This window comes from Pteropus medius, unplaced genomic scaffold (assembly GCF_902729225.1).
Source record: "Pteropus medius unplaced genomic scaffold, Ma_sr-lr_union100, whole genome shotgun sequence".
In the NCBI taxonomy this organism is placed as follows: domain Eukaryota; kingdom Metazoa; phylum Chordata; class Mammalia; order Chiroptera; family Pteropodidae; genus Pteropus; species Pteropus medius.
The window spans coordinates 12,135,963-12,153,207 of NW_024349802.1; the positions used below are offsets into that span (position 1 = coordinate 12,135,963).

General features: G+C 34.9%; 1 protein-coding gene across 1 annotated transcript in view; it reads left to right on the forward strand.

Annotated features, from left to right (window-relative positions):
* The window catches only part of NDFIP1 (Nedd4 family interacting protein 1), a 41,054-nt gene that overhangs the window by 14,260 nt on the left and 9,549 nt on the right, over window positions 1-17,245 (forward strand). Inside the window, exons 2-6 of the mRNA XM_039836410.1 lie at window positions 5,436-5,523; window positions 10,461-10,591; window positions 13,994-14,081; window positions 14,968-15,092; window positions 16,945-17,011. Coding sequence (XP_039692344.1) covers window positions 5,436-5,523; window positions 10,461-10,591; window positions 13,994-14,081; window positions 14,968-15,092; window positions 16,945-17,011 — 499 coding nt within the window. The remainder of the gene's footprint in view (window positions 1-5,435; window positions 5,524-10,460; window positions 10,592-13,993; window positions 14,082-14,967; window positions 15,093-16,944; window positions 17,012-17,245) is intronic.

A 17,245-nucleotide genomic window follows, 5' to 3' on the forward strand; every position in this document is an offset into this window, starting at 1 on the left:
TTACATACAGAAATGTGCACAGATTATAAATGTATAGCTCAGTAAATTATCACAAGCTGAAAACACATTGAACTAGTACTCAGATCAAGAAATAGCATTACCAGGACTCAAAGCTTCCTTCAGGTGCCCTTCAAGTTGCCCCCACCCCCAGGGTAACCACTCACTGGTGTACTAGGTTTGCTTGGTTGATCTTTATATAAATATAATCATATGTGCCTAAGAAACTACTTCCTTTGGTATTTTAGTATAATAGTATATAGAAATAGTGCTTCTGTTAATAGATTTAATGAAAAAATTATTTGTCCTTATTGATAAATGTTGATCCTAATTGTACATAAAGCACCATTTAATAAATTTCGTCAAATTACATTTTTAATCTTCAAAGTTATCAGCCTAAATGGTATTAAGGCTTAAAATAACAGTCTTTCTAGTAAATTAATGAAAAAATGGAAGTGTTCTTTCAGGAATGTTAAGGGAAAAATAGTAAAAAATCGGTGTGATTCTGGCATATTGTAGTGCATGGCAAAATTTCATTGAATGAAATATTCAAAGTTCTGACTATCCAGGAGGAAGGTTGTTGTAAGCTATGGCAGAAGAAAAGGCAGTGGTGAGAAGAGAAAGCTTGAGTCACAATATATTTACGTTTGATATAGCAGTCAATCATTCCCCCTTCTGCCCTTCAGCATTTGGCAAGTGCTAACCTACTTTGTGTCTCCATTGGATGCCTTTTATGGACATTTATATCAATACGTGGTCTTTTATGATCGACTTTTGCTTGGCATGATGTTTTCAAATTTTATCTTTGTGGCATGTGTCAGTTCTTTATCCTTTTTTAATAGGATGGATTATTCCTTTCCAGCCTTTGTATGGATATACCATTTTTTGTTTATGTATTCATCAGTTGATGAACCTTTGAGCTATTATAAATAATGCTGCTGTGAACATTTTTGTATGTGTTTTCCTGTAAAATTATATTTTCAATTCTCTTGGGTATATAATTAGGAGTGGAAGTGCAGGATCTTTTTCTAACTCTATGTTTAACTTTTTTTGGAGAACTGTCAAACTTTCCTACAGTGGCTGCACCACTTTACATTACCACCAGTAATGTGTCAGGGTTCCAGTTTCTCCACATACTCAACAACACTTGTTATTTTCTTTTTTAATTTTTTATGGCTGTATTAGTAGGTGTGAAGTGGTGTTTCATGGTTTTGATTTGCATATTTTAGATGTGCTTTATTTCATAGGCTAAATCTAATGAATAATGATGTTGAGCATCTTGTGTACATTGTCTCCTGTTAACATTTTTACCCTTTTAAAAATTAGATCTTCTTTATTATTCAGTTTCTTTGTCAGAATTATTTACCTTATTTTAAATGTTATCCCCTAATTAATAACAATTTAATAGAGAACTGTTCTTGAACGTAAAGAAATTTGGCAATGTTAGAATGAACACAATTTATAGTCACTGTTCAACATCTATAGTCTGTATAATATAAAATTTACAGTCCTTACAAACTTTGGCTGTTTCTGAACAACAGAGTAAAATAGCATACTCAGTTGTTTACTTAAAGAAATGTGCTTGTTTACTTTCTGGTAATTACACTGTCTCATTTGGTAGGATTTAAAGAGTATGTAGAAATAGTGGGTTGGTAATGAGAGGTTTAAAAATTGCATTTAAGGTAAGCTTTTTAGAAATTAACTCTAAAATTAGAAGTGGTAAATAACATTTAAAGCTAGAGTTTAGGCATTGCTCCAAGATTTTCTGAGACTTATTGAAAATAACTGAAGGAAGGGGTTTAAAACTTCAGAAGAATTTTCTTGCTGTTTAAATAGGACTCAACCAAGGAAAAAATGCGTGGTATACAAATACTTGTAACTTTATGGACTTATTGGTAGTTCAACATTATTTTCTGTATGCTTGTTATGTTCACGTGAACTGTACGGTATATTTTGGTACCTCTTCTCATGGATAAGGATTTATGTTTTTCTTCTCTTTGTTGGTTTGTAGGGTTTGTTGTTGTTCGTTCTTAGTAAATAGAGATAATACAAAAATTACTTTTAAGTGCCTTTAGTTACTGTTATCAGTAAAATTATAAATACTGCCCCTTATGTAATTAGGCCTAATCCTAGCCCTGGCTTTGCTATTGCTTAAAACAGCTCATTTCTAAATTGAAGATCATCTTTAGAACTACTTAGGGGAGGGTAGTGATGGGGCGCAAACTCAAATAAGAATTTAATCCTGTAGGGCAGGGGTCCCCAACCGCCTGGCAGTGGACCAGTGCTAGTCCATGGCCTGTTAGGAACTGGGCCACACAGCAGGAGGTGAGCGGTGGGCTAGTGAGCAAAGCGTCACAGCCTCAACTTCACCTCAGATCATCAGGCATTAGATTCTCATAGGAGCACCTGTCCCTGGTGCCAGAAAAGTTGAGGACTGCTGCTGTAGTGTATAAACGTCTTTAAACTTTTTAAATTCAAGTTTGCTTCTATTAGAACTAGAGCTGTGAATGATTTCTATATGGGACATTAATCTTTAAACTGTTGTTTAGCTAAAATGTCATATATTTCTTTCCAATAACAACAGTACAGATAGGATGCAGAGGAATATATTATTTTAGATGTGCTGTATTTCACAGGGTAAATCTAGAGTACAAAACATTATTAGCACTTATTCGCAGGTAAATATTTAAAAAAATTGAGGATGATCAAGACCAAGCGGTACTACAGAAGGTTGTGATTTATCTAAAGTGAGAACATGGATGGGTTTTAGGGTTCTTCTGGGGAGCCATGACAGAGTCTGCTCAGAGTATGGAGAGGAGCATCAGGAAGGTGGGAGTGAGGCATGGTCTGGCGCGTGGTAAAGAGAAAGGCCATCTGAATTTTCAGATGGTTGAATTATTCCTATCTCAACGATGGAGATATAGATAGTTTTGTAATTAACTCAGGACTTTATATGACATACATAGGTAATCGTACGATTCTTTTTGCGGAAAAAATGCCATTTTTACTTATTTACAGATAAATTTGATCATTGTTTTAAAAAATTACATGACAGAAAAGAATCCAGCCACCAATAGGTATTTATTATCTGTTTACAGTTATACAATGAAGGGATTCCCCACCCACCCAATAGCGCAGTGCAGGGAGAGAACAGAGTCCCACCATGACTTTTCAAACCTGCCTCTCACAGTATATCCTAATACCAGGATTCTGTGACAGGTTGGTTGTACTCAGGCTCCCACCGACCCAGCTGATAGAAGAAACTGGGCATCTTTCCAACTCCAGCCCCTAAATGACAATGACGCTTATTTTCTGAGAGAGTCTGAAGATCCCTGATCCCCAGGGCACTGTGGCAGGGAGGACTGTACAGGAAGGGTTTGCAGGGACAGGAAAGGGGAACCTTAAAAAGACATTTTGGAACCAAGTGCCTTATAGATAAGCCCCACTCCAGTTCTAGTACACATGTCCCCCCCCTCGTTTGTGTGCCTAACTTGATTGGCCGGCAGAGCCAAATTAATGGCTGTGGATGCCCACAAAGTGTAAAAAGGTGTATACTTAGGGATTCAGTTATTTAGCCAGTTATTTTTCATGCACATGGTGATCACTAAATCCTTTTTGAAGGTGATTGCCTCTTTTCCTCCACATTGTGGTGTTTTATTTTAAACACCTTTCTTGATGTAACCTAAACTTTATCAGCAGCATTAGAGAAAACAAGTCAGAGCCGGGGAGCCTGTTCAGTGAGGTCCTGTAGTCTTCTCAGTGTGTGGAGCATCCATAGCCAGAGCGGGTGCTTTTTGCTGTTTTTATCTTCAAATGGAAATAATACATGTGGTATGTCTACATGATTCCAGCGTCACCTGGAGATGTTTCTTGTTTGCTCATCAAAGAGAAAATGGGGGTTTCTGAGACGGTTGGAATTTATTTGCTCTGTTATGTTACCCTGGTGTGGGACGATCAAATTTCTCATTTCCAGGTTGCTAGGAAACAGGCAACCTATCTTGTAGATACCGGCATGTAAGACCTCTTTATTCTTTGGACTTCTGTACTTCTTAGAATTACCATGCTTCCTTTCTAAAACCTAAATTATGCAGAGGCAACACGATTATTTGACCAAGCTCAGGAAATATAAAACAGGTCAGAAATATCAAGCTAGGTTTAAAGAACATCACTAGGTTTAACGAACATTACTGGCTACAGTATATTAAGGCAACATTCTTGAAAAGTCTGTATTTGCCTGTTTTTGCAACAGACTCTTGCTTCTTTTTGTGACCTTCCCAGGGCACACAAGGTTAGGTGGGAGTAGGCCAAGAGTAGGTTGAGAATACCGTCTCTAGAGCTTCAGATAATGTTAAAGTATTCCAGGTGAACCGTGGCCTCAGGAACTCTTATTTAAAGAGGTTGCTGATTTGGTGTCCCAGGAACATTGGCTTTACTGTAACTGTTTTGCCCATATGCCTTCCCTTAAAAGAACAATTCACCTTAAGTTACAGTACGATTATTTTGGGAGTACTTTAAGTTTACCATTAGATTACAAGAGTTAAAAAAAAAATTGACTGGATGGTAGATGTAGATGAAGATATGGCACAAGAATTCATTTGAAACTACTTTGAAGTATTAATCAGAAAAATTTTGTTGGCTTCCAATTTTGAATGACAGGGGTTAGAGACTGAGATGGTTAATTAAAATTTAATGAATTAGGGAGTTCTATTTCATGTTATGGCAGGTCAAGCTTTCTTTTTCTCTCTCAATTCAAGAGAGAGTTCTTTGCACTAGTTGGCTTAATTGGCTCTTTATATCATGATAGTGTACGGTAGGGACCCAGACCCCCAAGTCAGTTACACCGATAAATATTCTGTTATTACTGTACAGATTGACTCCCATTCTCAGCCGGTTTCATCTTTTAAATGAGCTGTAGTCTATTGTCACATTGGAAAAATTGAATTTAATGTCTCTGTTCTATGAAGATGAGTTGGGTAGACTGTCCAGACTGACAATGGCAGGAAGACACACTTCTCAGTGTGAGTTAAAGTAACTGGAGCTGTAGGTTTGACCAGTGAGAAAGTTGCCGAGATAGGGATGTATTGACAGAGGTCATATGTAGAATTACATAGAATTTTTTGTTTCCGTAAATGTCTCAATTTAAGATCTAATCTCTATGCACAAACAATGTAATGATAAATCATCGTTTGCTGTGATTCGTCTTTGTTTTAGTAGGTTATTTTTCTAACTTAAAAAATTATACAAATAATAGATGTTTGTTACAAAAAATTAGAACATATGTATAAATAACAAAAAGAAAAAAAAATCCCCTATGATTACATCATCTGGAGATAAAAACACATTGCCAAGTAGCCTTCCAGAAAGGCTATTCCAGTTTTCAGGTTCTCCTCTGTCTTACTGGCTTTGTGCTTGCATTAAAATGTGAAATTTTTATTTAGTTGCAGAATGAGGAAGAGCCTGGGGAGCCGGAGCAGGCTATAGGCGATGCTCCTCCACCTTACAGCAGCATCTCTGCGGAGAGCGCAGGTAGGTGATGGGCGAGGTGACTGTGGAACTCCTGAAATGCACTTAGCCATAGACTTTTAACTAGTATGTGTTTATTGGTGTTTTACCTTGCTTCAGCTTTCCTTAAGTAGTCTCTGAGAGTATTTTCAGTTTGTAGCCTGAGGTGAAAAAAAACTCAGTTACCATCCTGAAAAACAGGTAAAACCTCATTTCAGTGTGGGGTTTTTATAGAGCTCAATTTCATTCCAGCAGACTCTTAATATAAAGGAAGGAGAAATCCAGGGACTAGGTAATCACCTGAGTTTTGTTCTTTTTGTATTTTCCTCATTAGCTATTTTGCTCTTTGTGATTCTAGTAGCTATGACCTGGAATATAGTATGTTAGATTTCTTTTATGATAGTAAATTTTAATAATAATAATAATCATAATCATAATCATAATAATAAAAAGAAAACTAGAAGTATCCCAGCTCTTTCATTCTGTTCCTGATGTTTAAATGTTCCTCATAGTTTAAACCCTCAATTAACCTTAAGTCTTTCCATTTTATGCCAGATTGTCTTTTTAATTTTCACGTTTATGTGTAGAAGGTGTGGGAGATAGGAAAGAAAATCTCAGTAATTGAGGACTTTTGATAACTAGAACTTCCTGATAACCAGTTCTGCTTTAATTGCTGAAAGTTGACCAGTTTCGATTAAACCTCTTCCATATTGTCTAAAACAGAACTGTGGCAGAATGGCAAGTACATAGCCCATGGTGCCACAATTGAACCCAATCTACTCCCAGGGTAGATATGCAGGTTGAAGACAGCGTTCATCTTAAACACAGTCTCAGAATCCTTTTCAATAGACCACTTCAGGCAGCTGCTGTCAGTTGATGTGAGTTAAACCTATTGGTAGTTTCTGCGGCCCAAGGCCGCTATGATAATTAGGAGGAACATAGGTCAGAAAGTTTTTCACCTCGACTCTTGCTTCAAAATTCTGAACTCTGTCTCCTTGTATTAGTTAAGATTCTTTTATTTATAAGCATCTGAAACTAACAATGCTAACTTAAGGTTTTGGAATAATTCAAGGGTGTCTTATGGAATTAAATTAAGATAGGAACACCAAGACTTGGGAAAGAATCGCAATGCCATGCCCTATCCACTGATCCCTGCCCAGGCTATGAGAACTGGTCTTCTGTTAGATAGTTCCAGTGAAAATTCTAACTCCAACTGATTAATAAGAAATTGAATTCCTGTTTTATTAATGACAGAAATCCTTTATATTTATAGTTGGTAATTTTTTCTGAATATCTGAGTTTCTACTTTCTGTAATTGTAAAAAATTATAACCATTTTAGATAGAAAGCTTTGTCAAACACTGCTCTCCCTTAGTTACATCTCATATTCTTTGTTTATATTTTTCGTTTTGATTTAGAATTACAATCAAACATTCTCTGGTAGGTATTCTGTTCTATATTATATTATAGTGATTCCTTTATTCATTAAGACATATAGAACTTTTTGACTCAAGAATTAAATTCCCTTCTTGCTGTCAGATGGCATCTCCTATTGCTATCAACATATGAGGTCCTTAACCTCTTTCTCTTTTGTTTTTGTTAATCTCGAGATTGGTTATAAAGGTAAACTCTTTCTAGTATAAGGATTGAAGAACTCTCTCTCGAATAAAGTCTTTGAGTTTTGTGGCATTTCATCTTGTAACTGTAGACCCAGCTCAGAATGGTCCTGTTCTGTTTAATAAGATGCCGAGTTGCTCTTCAGAGACAACAGACCAAAACCGTATGTCATGTAGCTGAAGCATGCACAGGGGAGAGAACTTTGACTTCTAGCTGCACCCCAGAATCAAAGTCTCACCCACCCTATTCACCCACACACAGAAACAAAGGACTTGGACATAAGTGGAACTTGGACATCGGAACCCTTTCAGAAGCGACGGGTCTGTTGTTCAGGAAGATCCAGTGCTGACAAACTTTACCATAAATGACCAAATTCCGAGATCCTCCAGTTAAAACTTGCCCCACTAGTGCTTCCCTTAACCTTGACCAATGAGCAAGATAGGTTTGAGGTGCCCTTTAGTTTCTCATCTTCTTGGTCGGTGCTTTCTTGATCAATAAACCTTTTCTTTCTTCAAATTCTGATGTTTAGAGTTTTGGCCTTTCGAAGTGTCAGGCACATGAACTTGGGTTTGGTAACAGTCTGACTACACACAGAGTCCTTAAACAAACAAACTAACAAAACCCAGACTTAATGTCCTGGCTCTCTTCTGAGCTCTTGAGTTACAAGTAAGTGAAGTGTCAGGGAAATCCATTTTTATGGATCGCAAATTACTTAAGACCATTAGTTTTTTGATATTTATAAACTGGAGTTTTCTGATTTTACTTTTTTTTTTTTTTTTTAAGGAAACCTCTAAAATGCCTTAAATGGCCTTTTCCCCCTTTGTTGTTAAATTAACATGGCTTAGATTTTAGATAAATGTTGACTTGTGTATACCTATTATTCCATTTATGAGAAAAACAGAAACAGAATGGTACACCGTGTTGATGGTGGGGAGGAGCACAAATCATTTTGTATACTCGCTACCTATTTTGTGATTATACATTTGAACTATCTAACAAATTGAATTTTTTGGTTTTGAATGTACTAAATAAACTTGAAAAGATTGTCATTAAACTTTTTGTGAAAACTAAAATTTTATGAGGTATCTGTATTGATGGATTCCATTTTTAAAAAATCTTTTGAAATAGGGAAATAAGAATGTTGTTTTCTCTCAACTTAAAGTATTAATGTATTCAGAATTACTATGTCAGTAGGCTAATTCAAATTGTGCATTTCAGTTTGTGATATGACTGGTGTGATTTGATTAAAAGTAAAAACATTTTTTCAGAAATTATATGTGGAATTTTTTATGTCTGTATATACATGTGTATGTACATATGTGTATGTATGTTAATAGTTATTTTGACACACACAAAAAATAGGTTCCTTAAATTATAATAGGTGGCAGCTTTAGTTTCAATAATACATTTTCCTGTATTTTCTTCTAAAAGCTTTGATATTTTATTTTCCCCCTCTAGATCTGTATTCCATCTGGAATTATTTATTCTATATAATGTGAGGTAACAATTAACATTAAGGTCCAGCACCATTTATCGAAAAAAATCATTTTTTTCTCCTTTGTAGTGTAGCGCCACCTTTGCCATAAAATAGGTGACCATCTATATGTTTCCGGAGTCAGTATTCTGCTCTTCGGTCTATTTATCTTTTTTTTTTTATTTATTTAATGAAAACTTTAACTTAAAGGGAAAAGTCCTTTTATTTACTTATTTTTCTCCTGTTTTTATTATTATTATTATTATTTTTTTTAGTGACATTGGTTAACGATATCCAGTAAATTTCAAGTGTATGGTCTATTTATCTTTGTGTCTGTGCCCTACTGTCTTAATTGTGGAACTTTATATTCTTGATCTCTAGTAATGTAGGTCCCTTGGCCTTTTTGTTCTTCAAGATTGCTTTGGTTCTTGACCTTTTACATTTCCATGTATAGTTTAGAATCAATTTGTCAATTTTTATTAAAAAAAACATTTATTGGAATTTTAGTTGGTTTTGTATTGAATCTATGGATAAGTTTGAAGAGAAATAACGTCTTTATAGTACTGCATCTTCCAGTCTATAAACATTCTGTAACCCTCTATTAAGATCTTTAATTTCTCTCAATAAGATTTTGTAAGTTCCAATATAGAGGTTTTGCACATTTTTATTAGGTTTAAAAATCTATTCCTAGATATTCAGTATATTTTGGTGCTATTATAATGGTTCGTATATAATTTATTTTCTATTCATTACTGGTATATGGAAATATAATCAGTGGTTTATATTAACAGTGTATCCAGAGACTGCTAAATTCATATATGAATTCTAATAGCTCATCTGTAGATACTCATGAATTTTATACATAAATAATTATGTCACCTATGATTAAGGACAGTTATATCTTCCTTTCCAATTCTTATATCTTATATTTCCTTTTCTTGCCATATTGCATCAACTAGTAGGACCTCTAAGATAATATTTGATTAAAGTGGTGCTAGTGGGCATTTTTGTCAATTCTCTAATTTTAAGTGAGAGAGCTTTTAATAATTTCCCATTAATTATGATATTTATTGTAGGTTTTTCATGGAGATTTGTGATAAGATTAAGGAAGTTTTCTTTTATTCCTAACTTGTTAAGTGTTTTATTATTAGGTGTTGAATTTTATAAAATTTTTTCATCCACGTGAAGACAATAGATTTTTTCCTTTTTTCTGTTAATGAGGTGAATCGTATTGATTGATAATTTCAATAATTATCAAATTATTGATATTTTGGTATCAAATTACAGTAAAATTAGAAGTTAATTATAATTAACCAAAGAAGAAAAAAAGAAAAATGTTAATCATGAACTACAGAAATTTTTTCAAAAATTATATAGACATGTAATTCATTTGTAAATAGATCTTTTCTAATAGATACTGACTCTTTTATAATATAATCCAATGAGACTGAAGATACATTAAAAAGAAGAAATGAAAGATTTAATGCAGATAAGTAATGATTTAAAGTTGATTTTTCATGTTTATAAATGAGAGGAAACAATGGTACAGGTTTACAAACACACACACAGGTGAAGTATTTTTAATTTAAATGTTTTCCTTATACCACTGTTAATATTAAATCATTTCGTGAAGATGCCACATAACAATTGAAAAAAAGTGTTTGAAAGCACTTGGGAGGGCAAAGTGAGTCTGGAATTTAAATAATTGAAGTATGGATAATTTAAAAATCATTCCTGCCCTTAGTCATCTGTAAACATCTTTTGATTCAATTATTCTGCATGTACCATTAGAGGAATGCCCGGTTTTTGTTTGCCGGAATTAGTGGAAATTCAGCTATTCAGATAATTGTGACTTCCTTTTTATTCTGCAGCATATTTTGACTACAAAGATGAGTCTGGGTTTCCAAAGCCCCCATCTTACAATGTGGCCACAACACTGCCCACTTATGATGAAGCTGAAAGAACCAAGGCTGAAGCTACTATCCCTTTGGTTCCTGGAAGAGTAAGTCCAATTTACCATGTTACTTGGTGGCTGCTTTATAGGAATTAAGTTATTTTCATTTTCACTTTTGATTTATTATTTATGATTGTATTGATTAGTAAAAGTACAACTAATTTTAAAAAAACAAGCACATTTTCTTTTGCGATAATAAACTTTTACCTCTTCCTGAAAATAATTAGGTAAAAGGTACAAATGAGCAGAAAATCACAGGTCAAAGCTGTTCATCTCTCAAGTCTCCTGGCATGGCTGAAATTTCTTGGAGCAGGAACTGATTTAGGAAATACGCTGACTTCACCTTGATTGTGCATACTTAATATTTCAGTAGATAGCTGTTAGGGAGATCTATGGAGAGAATAAGTAAGTGCAACTTTATAGAATTAAACTCATAAAAGGTTCCTAACAACCTTCTAGATGGACCCCCATGCCACCAGCAGTCCAGATTATGCCATCTGTCAGGGCATAGTGAATTCAGATCTCATCTGTCCTGATGTTAACTCATGGGAGTAGGGAGAGATTGTGATGAAAGTGAGCTTGGAGAGTTTTGGGTACTCTTGGTTCTTGATGTCAGGCCTGTAAGTGATGTAGATGTGGTTTAAATATTCATCCAGGTTGAAGCTGATGCGGGTTGGGCCTTGGGCCAGATAATGGGAGAATGGGGAGCAGAATCCAGTCCCCAGGGATGTGAGGCGATCAGGGCTCCAGACTCTAGTCCCGGCAGGAAACGAGAGTGAAAGATAAAAACAAGCGCAGTCTGGGCAGTATAGTGGCACTACAGAAGTTCAGGCCTTAGATTAGGGAACTGTTTACAGACCACACTTTTAGGGATGGGGCTCCTAAAACCCACTGCATGGCAGAAATAATAGTTTATTAGCCCAGTCTAGGCTGATTTTACGTGGTGACGTGCATTCAGTTTTTATATGTGCCAAGGGAAATTAAGAACCCTCATGGAGCTTATTGTCTGAGGGCCAAATTCTTAATATAACTACTATGTATTGGAAGCAGACAACATGCTTGGTCCTATGTTTGGTGCTTTTATATAATATTTTGTATATTGTTTCAGTCCTCACAGTTACCTCACAGGGTAGGGATTATATTATCCCCATTTTTCAGAGTAAAAACAGTTTTAGAGAGATTAAGTAATTTGCCCAGTCATTTAGTTAATAAGTAGCATGGGTGAGAGCCAAACTCCGATATTCTAGACTCCAAAGTCCTTATATGTACTCTGTAGACGTGTTGGAATATGTGGCAACTATCCCATGGAAATAGATCAGTCGATTAGCTCTGACTAATCACAGAACTCTGGAATACTTTTATTTGGCAAATGTATGTATGTAGAAACATGTTAAAGGGTTCTATTATTCAGCAAACCTATACAGAACACTTTTTTATACAGCGCGTATGTTCTCTATTTTGTAGTGGATAGGTAGGAAGCTTTGTATAAGGCAACATTCCTGCCATGCAGGAGCTTAAAATCCAGATGGGTGGAGGGGAAGGGCCCACAAATACCCATATCTAAGCAACAGCACAAGAGCAGTGAGCAATAAGAACTGTGACTTTTTATTATATGGTCGTGGGGAAGATGAGATTTGAAATGGGCAGCAAGTGTTAATAGATAAGAACATTCCAGAGGGAAAATCCCAGGAAGGAGGTATGACTTCACCTAGGTGCAGGGTAGGTTATGTGCATGTAGTAATTGGTTTTGCTTGAGCAAAGAGTTTGTGACCAGAACTGACCAGAACTGTAGGTTATAGAATCTCCTGAATGCTAGGCTGAGGCATTTAGACTTATATGTAGGTCACATAGAGTCTTCAGTTTTTGAGCAGGGGTTATAGTAAGGCAAGTATGGTGGTTTGGAAACATTAGCCTGGCAGCAATTCATTGGAAGAATTCTGGTAGTAGAGATACCAAGAACAGGAAGAAAAGTTGGAAGCATTTGCAATATTATAGATACTCCTCGACTTTCGTTAGAGCTACATCCTGATAAACCCACTGAAGGTTGAAAATGTTGTAAGTCGAAAATACATTTAATACACTTGACCTACGAACAGCATAGTTTAGCCTGGCCTAGCCAGTTTCTGTTGATGCGTATCAGTTTTGCACTACCGTAAAGTTGTAAAATCGTAAGTCAAACCATCATTGAGTTTTGGACTGTGTGTATTAGAAATTACTTCCATGTATTTTTGTAACATATCTGAGTAATTATGCAAAAAAAAGAATTAGTTTCTAATCTAGCAAAGCCTTTATATATCCTACTAATAGGAAGTCATAATACTAGGTATTTAGTATTTTTAAAAATATGAAACAAACCATTCTTTTAAAAATTTCAAACAAGTGTGTTAAGCTAGAAATGGAAGCTGCCTCTGGCCCTTTCCTCTTCGCTAGTTTCCGCTTCCCAAGGGAAGCACTGTCAACACATGGTTATGGGTCTCCAAGCTCATTTTTTTGTGTAGGGCAAGTTTCAATTGCCCTTTAAGTTTTGTTTGTTTGAACTTGAGTAACTCTCATTGGACTGTGTACAAGTCTACCACTTTTAAGCGTATATTCATTTATTTTTCAACATCTCAACACATATCTATATCAATTGAAAAAGTAGGCTACAGTATGTTGGCGTCAGTGTTGGTCAAGATCATATTACTTCTAGACTTGAAATACGTTTTCAAGTTATAATGGAAGGGATCCTCTCTACCAGTAAAATTGGAAGTGAGGTTGTTTCAGACCTGGGTGCCAATATAAACCAATGATTATGGAGTCGAGCAGTGGACAGGCCTGATTCTTCATGTATGATCACACTATCCTTTTTTCTTTCCCCTATGTCAGTCTCATAAAAACACTTGAACTAGTCAATTGTATCCCCTTAATAGGCCCTGCATTACTAATATTCTGGGCCCGACATAGGGCTTGGATTACTGATGTTCTAGAATTTAAGCCAAATATGTAAAATACATGTGTGTGTATATATTTACACACAAATATATATACACATACATATACATAGGTACATATTTATATAAAGGAACTTTGTGAACTTTACAGTTTTTGAGGTGTATTGTTAAAGAACTTGGGTTATAAAATGAAAAATTCTTTTCATTTAGAAAATTATGGAGATTTGTTTTTCTAGTTATATCTTTTAATTTTTAGACAATGAAATTAAAGTTTTTTAGGTCTTTTACAAATAATTCTTATTGAAGTAACATTGGTTTATAACATTATGTAAGTTTCAGGTGCAAAGTGAAATTTTTTAACACATGTTGAGCTTTAATGCTCATAGTTTTAAATTGAGCCAAAGCAGTAAATTTTCTCTTTGGTGCCACTTTTGTCCCTTTCTCTATTTTTCTTGATGTCTTTCCTTTGCCTAGAAATAATTCATTATGAATTTACCTTCTTCTTTTTCTTTTTGTTTAGGATGAGGATTTTGTGGGTCGGGATGATTTTGATGATGCTGACCAGCTGAGGATAGGAAATGATGGGATTTTTATGTTAACTTTTTTCAGTAAGTATGTACACATAGCAGAGCCACTTTCCACAAACCAGATTGCTTTGGATTATAGGTAGATCTGACTGAATTAAAATAACTAGTTGAACTAATATTTTAATACATTATATTTGGTGCCTTTTACTGAGATGTCAGAGTCTAGTACACTTTTATCTTAATATCCCTGCTCTTGTCTACTTCTGTGAATATTTATGGAAAATGTAATTAAAACAGTTATGGGGATGCTGCATTTTTACATGAGCTAAGCCTCATCTTTCAGGTCTGCAGGGCCCCTTAGGCCTTGTTTCTACTCATACCTGACCTGTAAAATAGGAATTAAATGCTTTTGTCTGATGAATTTTGTTTTGTAAGCTGCTATTTCCTAATAGATCAAAGTCAACATGATTTTTCCCCCTTGATGTTATTATGTATTTATCTTTCCATATGCCTTACTTAGAAATGAGCAGCCATTCCTTTTATTTGTTGTACTGAACAGATATAAAGGAAATGCAGTGCTTTTAGAGGTGACATTATGTAATTCATAGAATTCAAAATTCATAGAAGCAGGAGGATGAACAACTTGAATCAGATTATTTGGGAGCTCTAATTTAATGTTCAAGACATTTACTGAAGTGTAATACATACAGTAAAGTCATAAGTATGCAGTTTGGTGAATGTTAAGGCATTTTTGAAAGTGAACAGCAGAAGACATAATTGTGTAACATCTGATTTTCGGAAAAGATATTTCCTTTTTTGCTTTGGGGAAGTGGGTTAAGAATTGTGGAGGATGGGTAGACTGCCTTTTGTCCTTGGGAAGGCCTTTTAAGCAGAAGCAAGTGGAGAAGGCCTTGTTGCTCTGGGTAACGACATGTCTGACATCTTTTTTTCTTCTCTGCTTTTACAGTGGCATTCCTCTTTAACTGGATTGGGTTTTTCCTGTCATTTTGCCTGACTACTTCAGCTGCAGGAAGGTATGGGGCCATTTCAGGATTTGGCCTCTCTCTAATTAAGTGGATCCTGATTGTCAGGGTAAGTTATACATCAGAGAAGATAGTCTCTGTAGAGAAACAATAAGAATAACTTTGAATATTTGATTTTTTCATTTGCTTTTTTTGCATTATGTCACATTTAAAATTATTTTTGGTTTGCCTTTGTGCTGGTTTCAAGAAAATGAACCTAAATCAGTTGCAGTTGATTCATGCATACAGGTTTTGTAGTCAAATCTAGTAAATATAGGTGGTCCAGGGGCATCTATACTATAGGTTGTTTACCACTTGTTTTCTCCGTTTTTAATCTTTATAGTATGATAATGCATGTGTTTGTTCTGAAATTAGTTTTTATAATGAAAGGAAGGATATTATATCTCTGGTTTCTTGTCAAAAACTGGCATTCTTCTTATTACTTCTACTGAAGTTTTAGTGTATCTTCTTTCCTCCTTCTCTCTTTTCCCTGCTTTCTCCCTTTCTTTTCCTCCTTCCCTTCCAGGACTGGTTATCAGTAGCTTCATTGGTTATGCCAGAATGTTTAGAGAGCCAAAACTGTTTAACAAGTAGCTATTCCATTAAGGGACCTTAATTTCTAAAGTAAATTAAAGATCTCTTCAGTGATTTGGAAGTTACCAGTTAGAATTGCATGAAGTAGTTTAGTTATAAAAGATTTTGTCTCTTAAAGTGTCCTCTGATTTCAGATAAGTTTATTGCTATTGTCAGCTTTACAGATAAAACCAATATATTTATCATAAATTTTCATTAAACTAATTAATAGGTGTTAACTGACCAACCACTGGAGTTGTTTAAAACTTATTTATCTAAAGAAGTTGTTAATATTTTTTAAGATTCCAAGTTCTTTTGAGAATCTGATAAAAGTTATGGGCTTTTTCCTCAAACAGCTAATATATACTCATCTAAAACATGGACTTTGGGTTAAGAACCTAAGCCCTTCTCTAAATCTTAATTGTTATTAAGAAATAAAATACTATATTTTAATGCTCAAACTGTGTTAAACTCTTGGACACCAAAGTCCCCAATAGAAAACAGATACAATTAGTTACCAATTTTTTTTTTACTAAATATTTAAATTACCTAAATTTTAAAACTGAATTTAATCAATTTATATTAGTTAGGATGGCTTTGTCTGTGAGTAACAGGAACGGTTCAAATGGCTTTGAAAACAGCGGGGAAAATTTATTTCCTGTGAATCAAGTCCTGTTGTGGAAGTTAGTTAAATCAGTGTTCATTGACTCTGCTCAGCCTGTTAATATAGTTGCTCCTCCTTGAGGGTTAAGGCATCACATCAGAAACACAACAGTGCTTGATGAAAGAAAGTTCTTTAACCTTTCTCTTTAAGAGCAAAGAGGCCTCAGTAGCCCTGAATTCCCTTTGGCTAGAATAACATCATATGCCGGTCTCTGCAAAAGAATGGGAGTTTCAGGATGTGTAGGAGAAAGCTCCTCAGGCCTTGGCTGGAGGAGTAGAAACAAAATCAGGGCTCTTTAGAAAGGAGGCCAAGTTGTTGGTTATGGCACAGAGTAAGCAAAGTAAAAGTATCATCTCAAAACATATTTCAAGAAGAGCCAATATCATGTGGGCCAAAAAAACAAACAAAAATACCCCATATTCAAACACTTTCAAAACAAGGAGTCTATAAAGCTCAGTGCTATCATATTTCAAGATTGCTTTTCCATGAGAGGAAGGATATTTGCATATGTTGTAAGCATTTCAAATCAGTAATATATAAAATACTTCGATTTATTTAAAAAAATTATCGTAAGAGCGAAACGACAGCATTCGTATACAAAATAGTCTTGTGTTTTGTGTGCCTTTAAGTTAAAATATGAAATTATCTGCTAAGCTACTACGAAATGTTTTGCTTTATTTTTTAGTTTTCAACCTATTTCCCTGGATATTTTGATGGTCAGTATTGGCTTTGGTGGGTGTTCCTGGTTTTAGGTAAGTGCTTTTAACATAGACAAAGGAGAGAAAAGATTATCTTAAATTTACAAATAAAATTACTTTTAGTAAACCCTCATCTCGCTTACTATCTACAGTAATATATTAGTCAGCAATAGTAAGTATAATTTTAAAAGTATTTCTCTCTTAACAGGTGGTTGTCACCATCAAAATAACATACATGTTAATAAAATGTCTCTTAACGGTGCAGGTTTTTCCTAACCCATTCATACA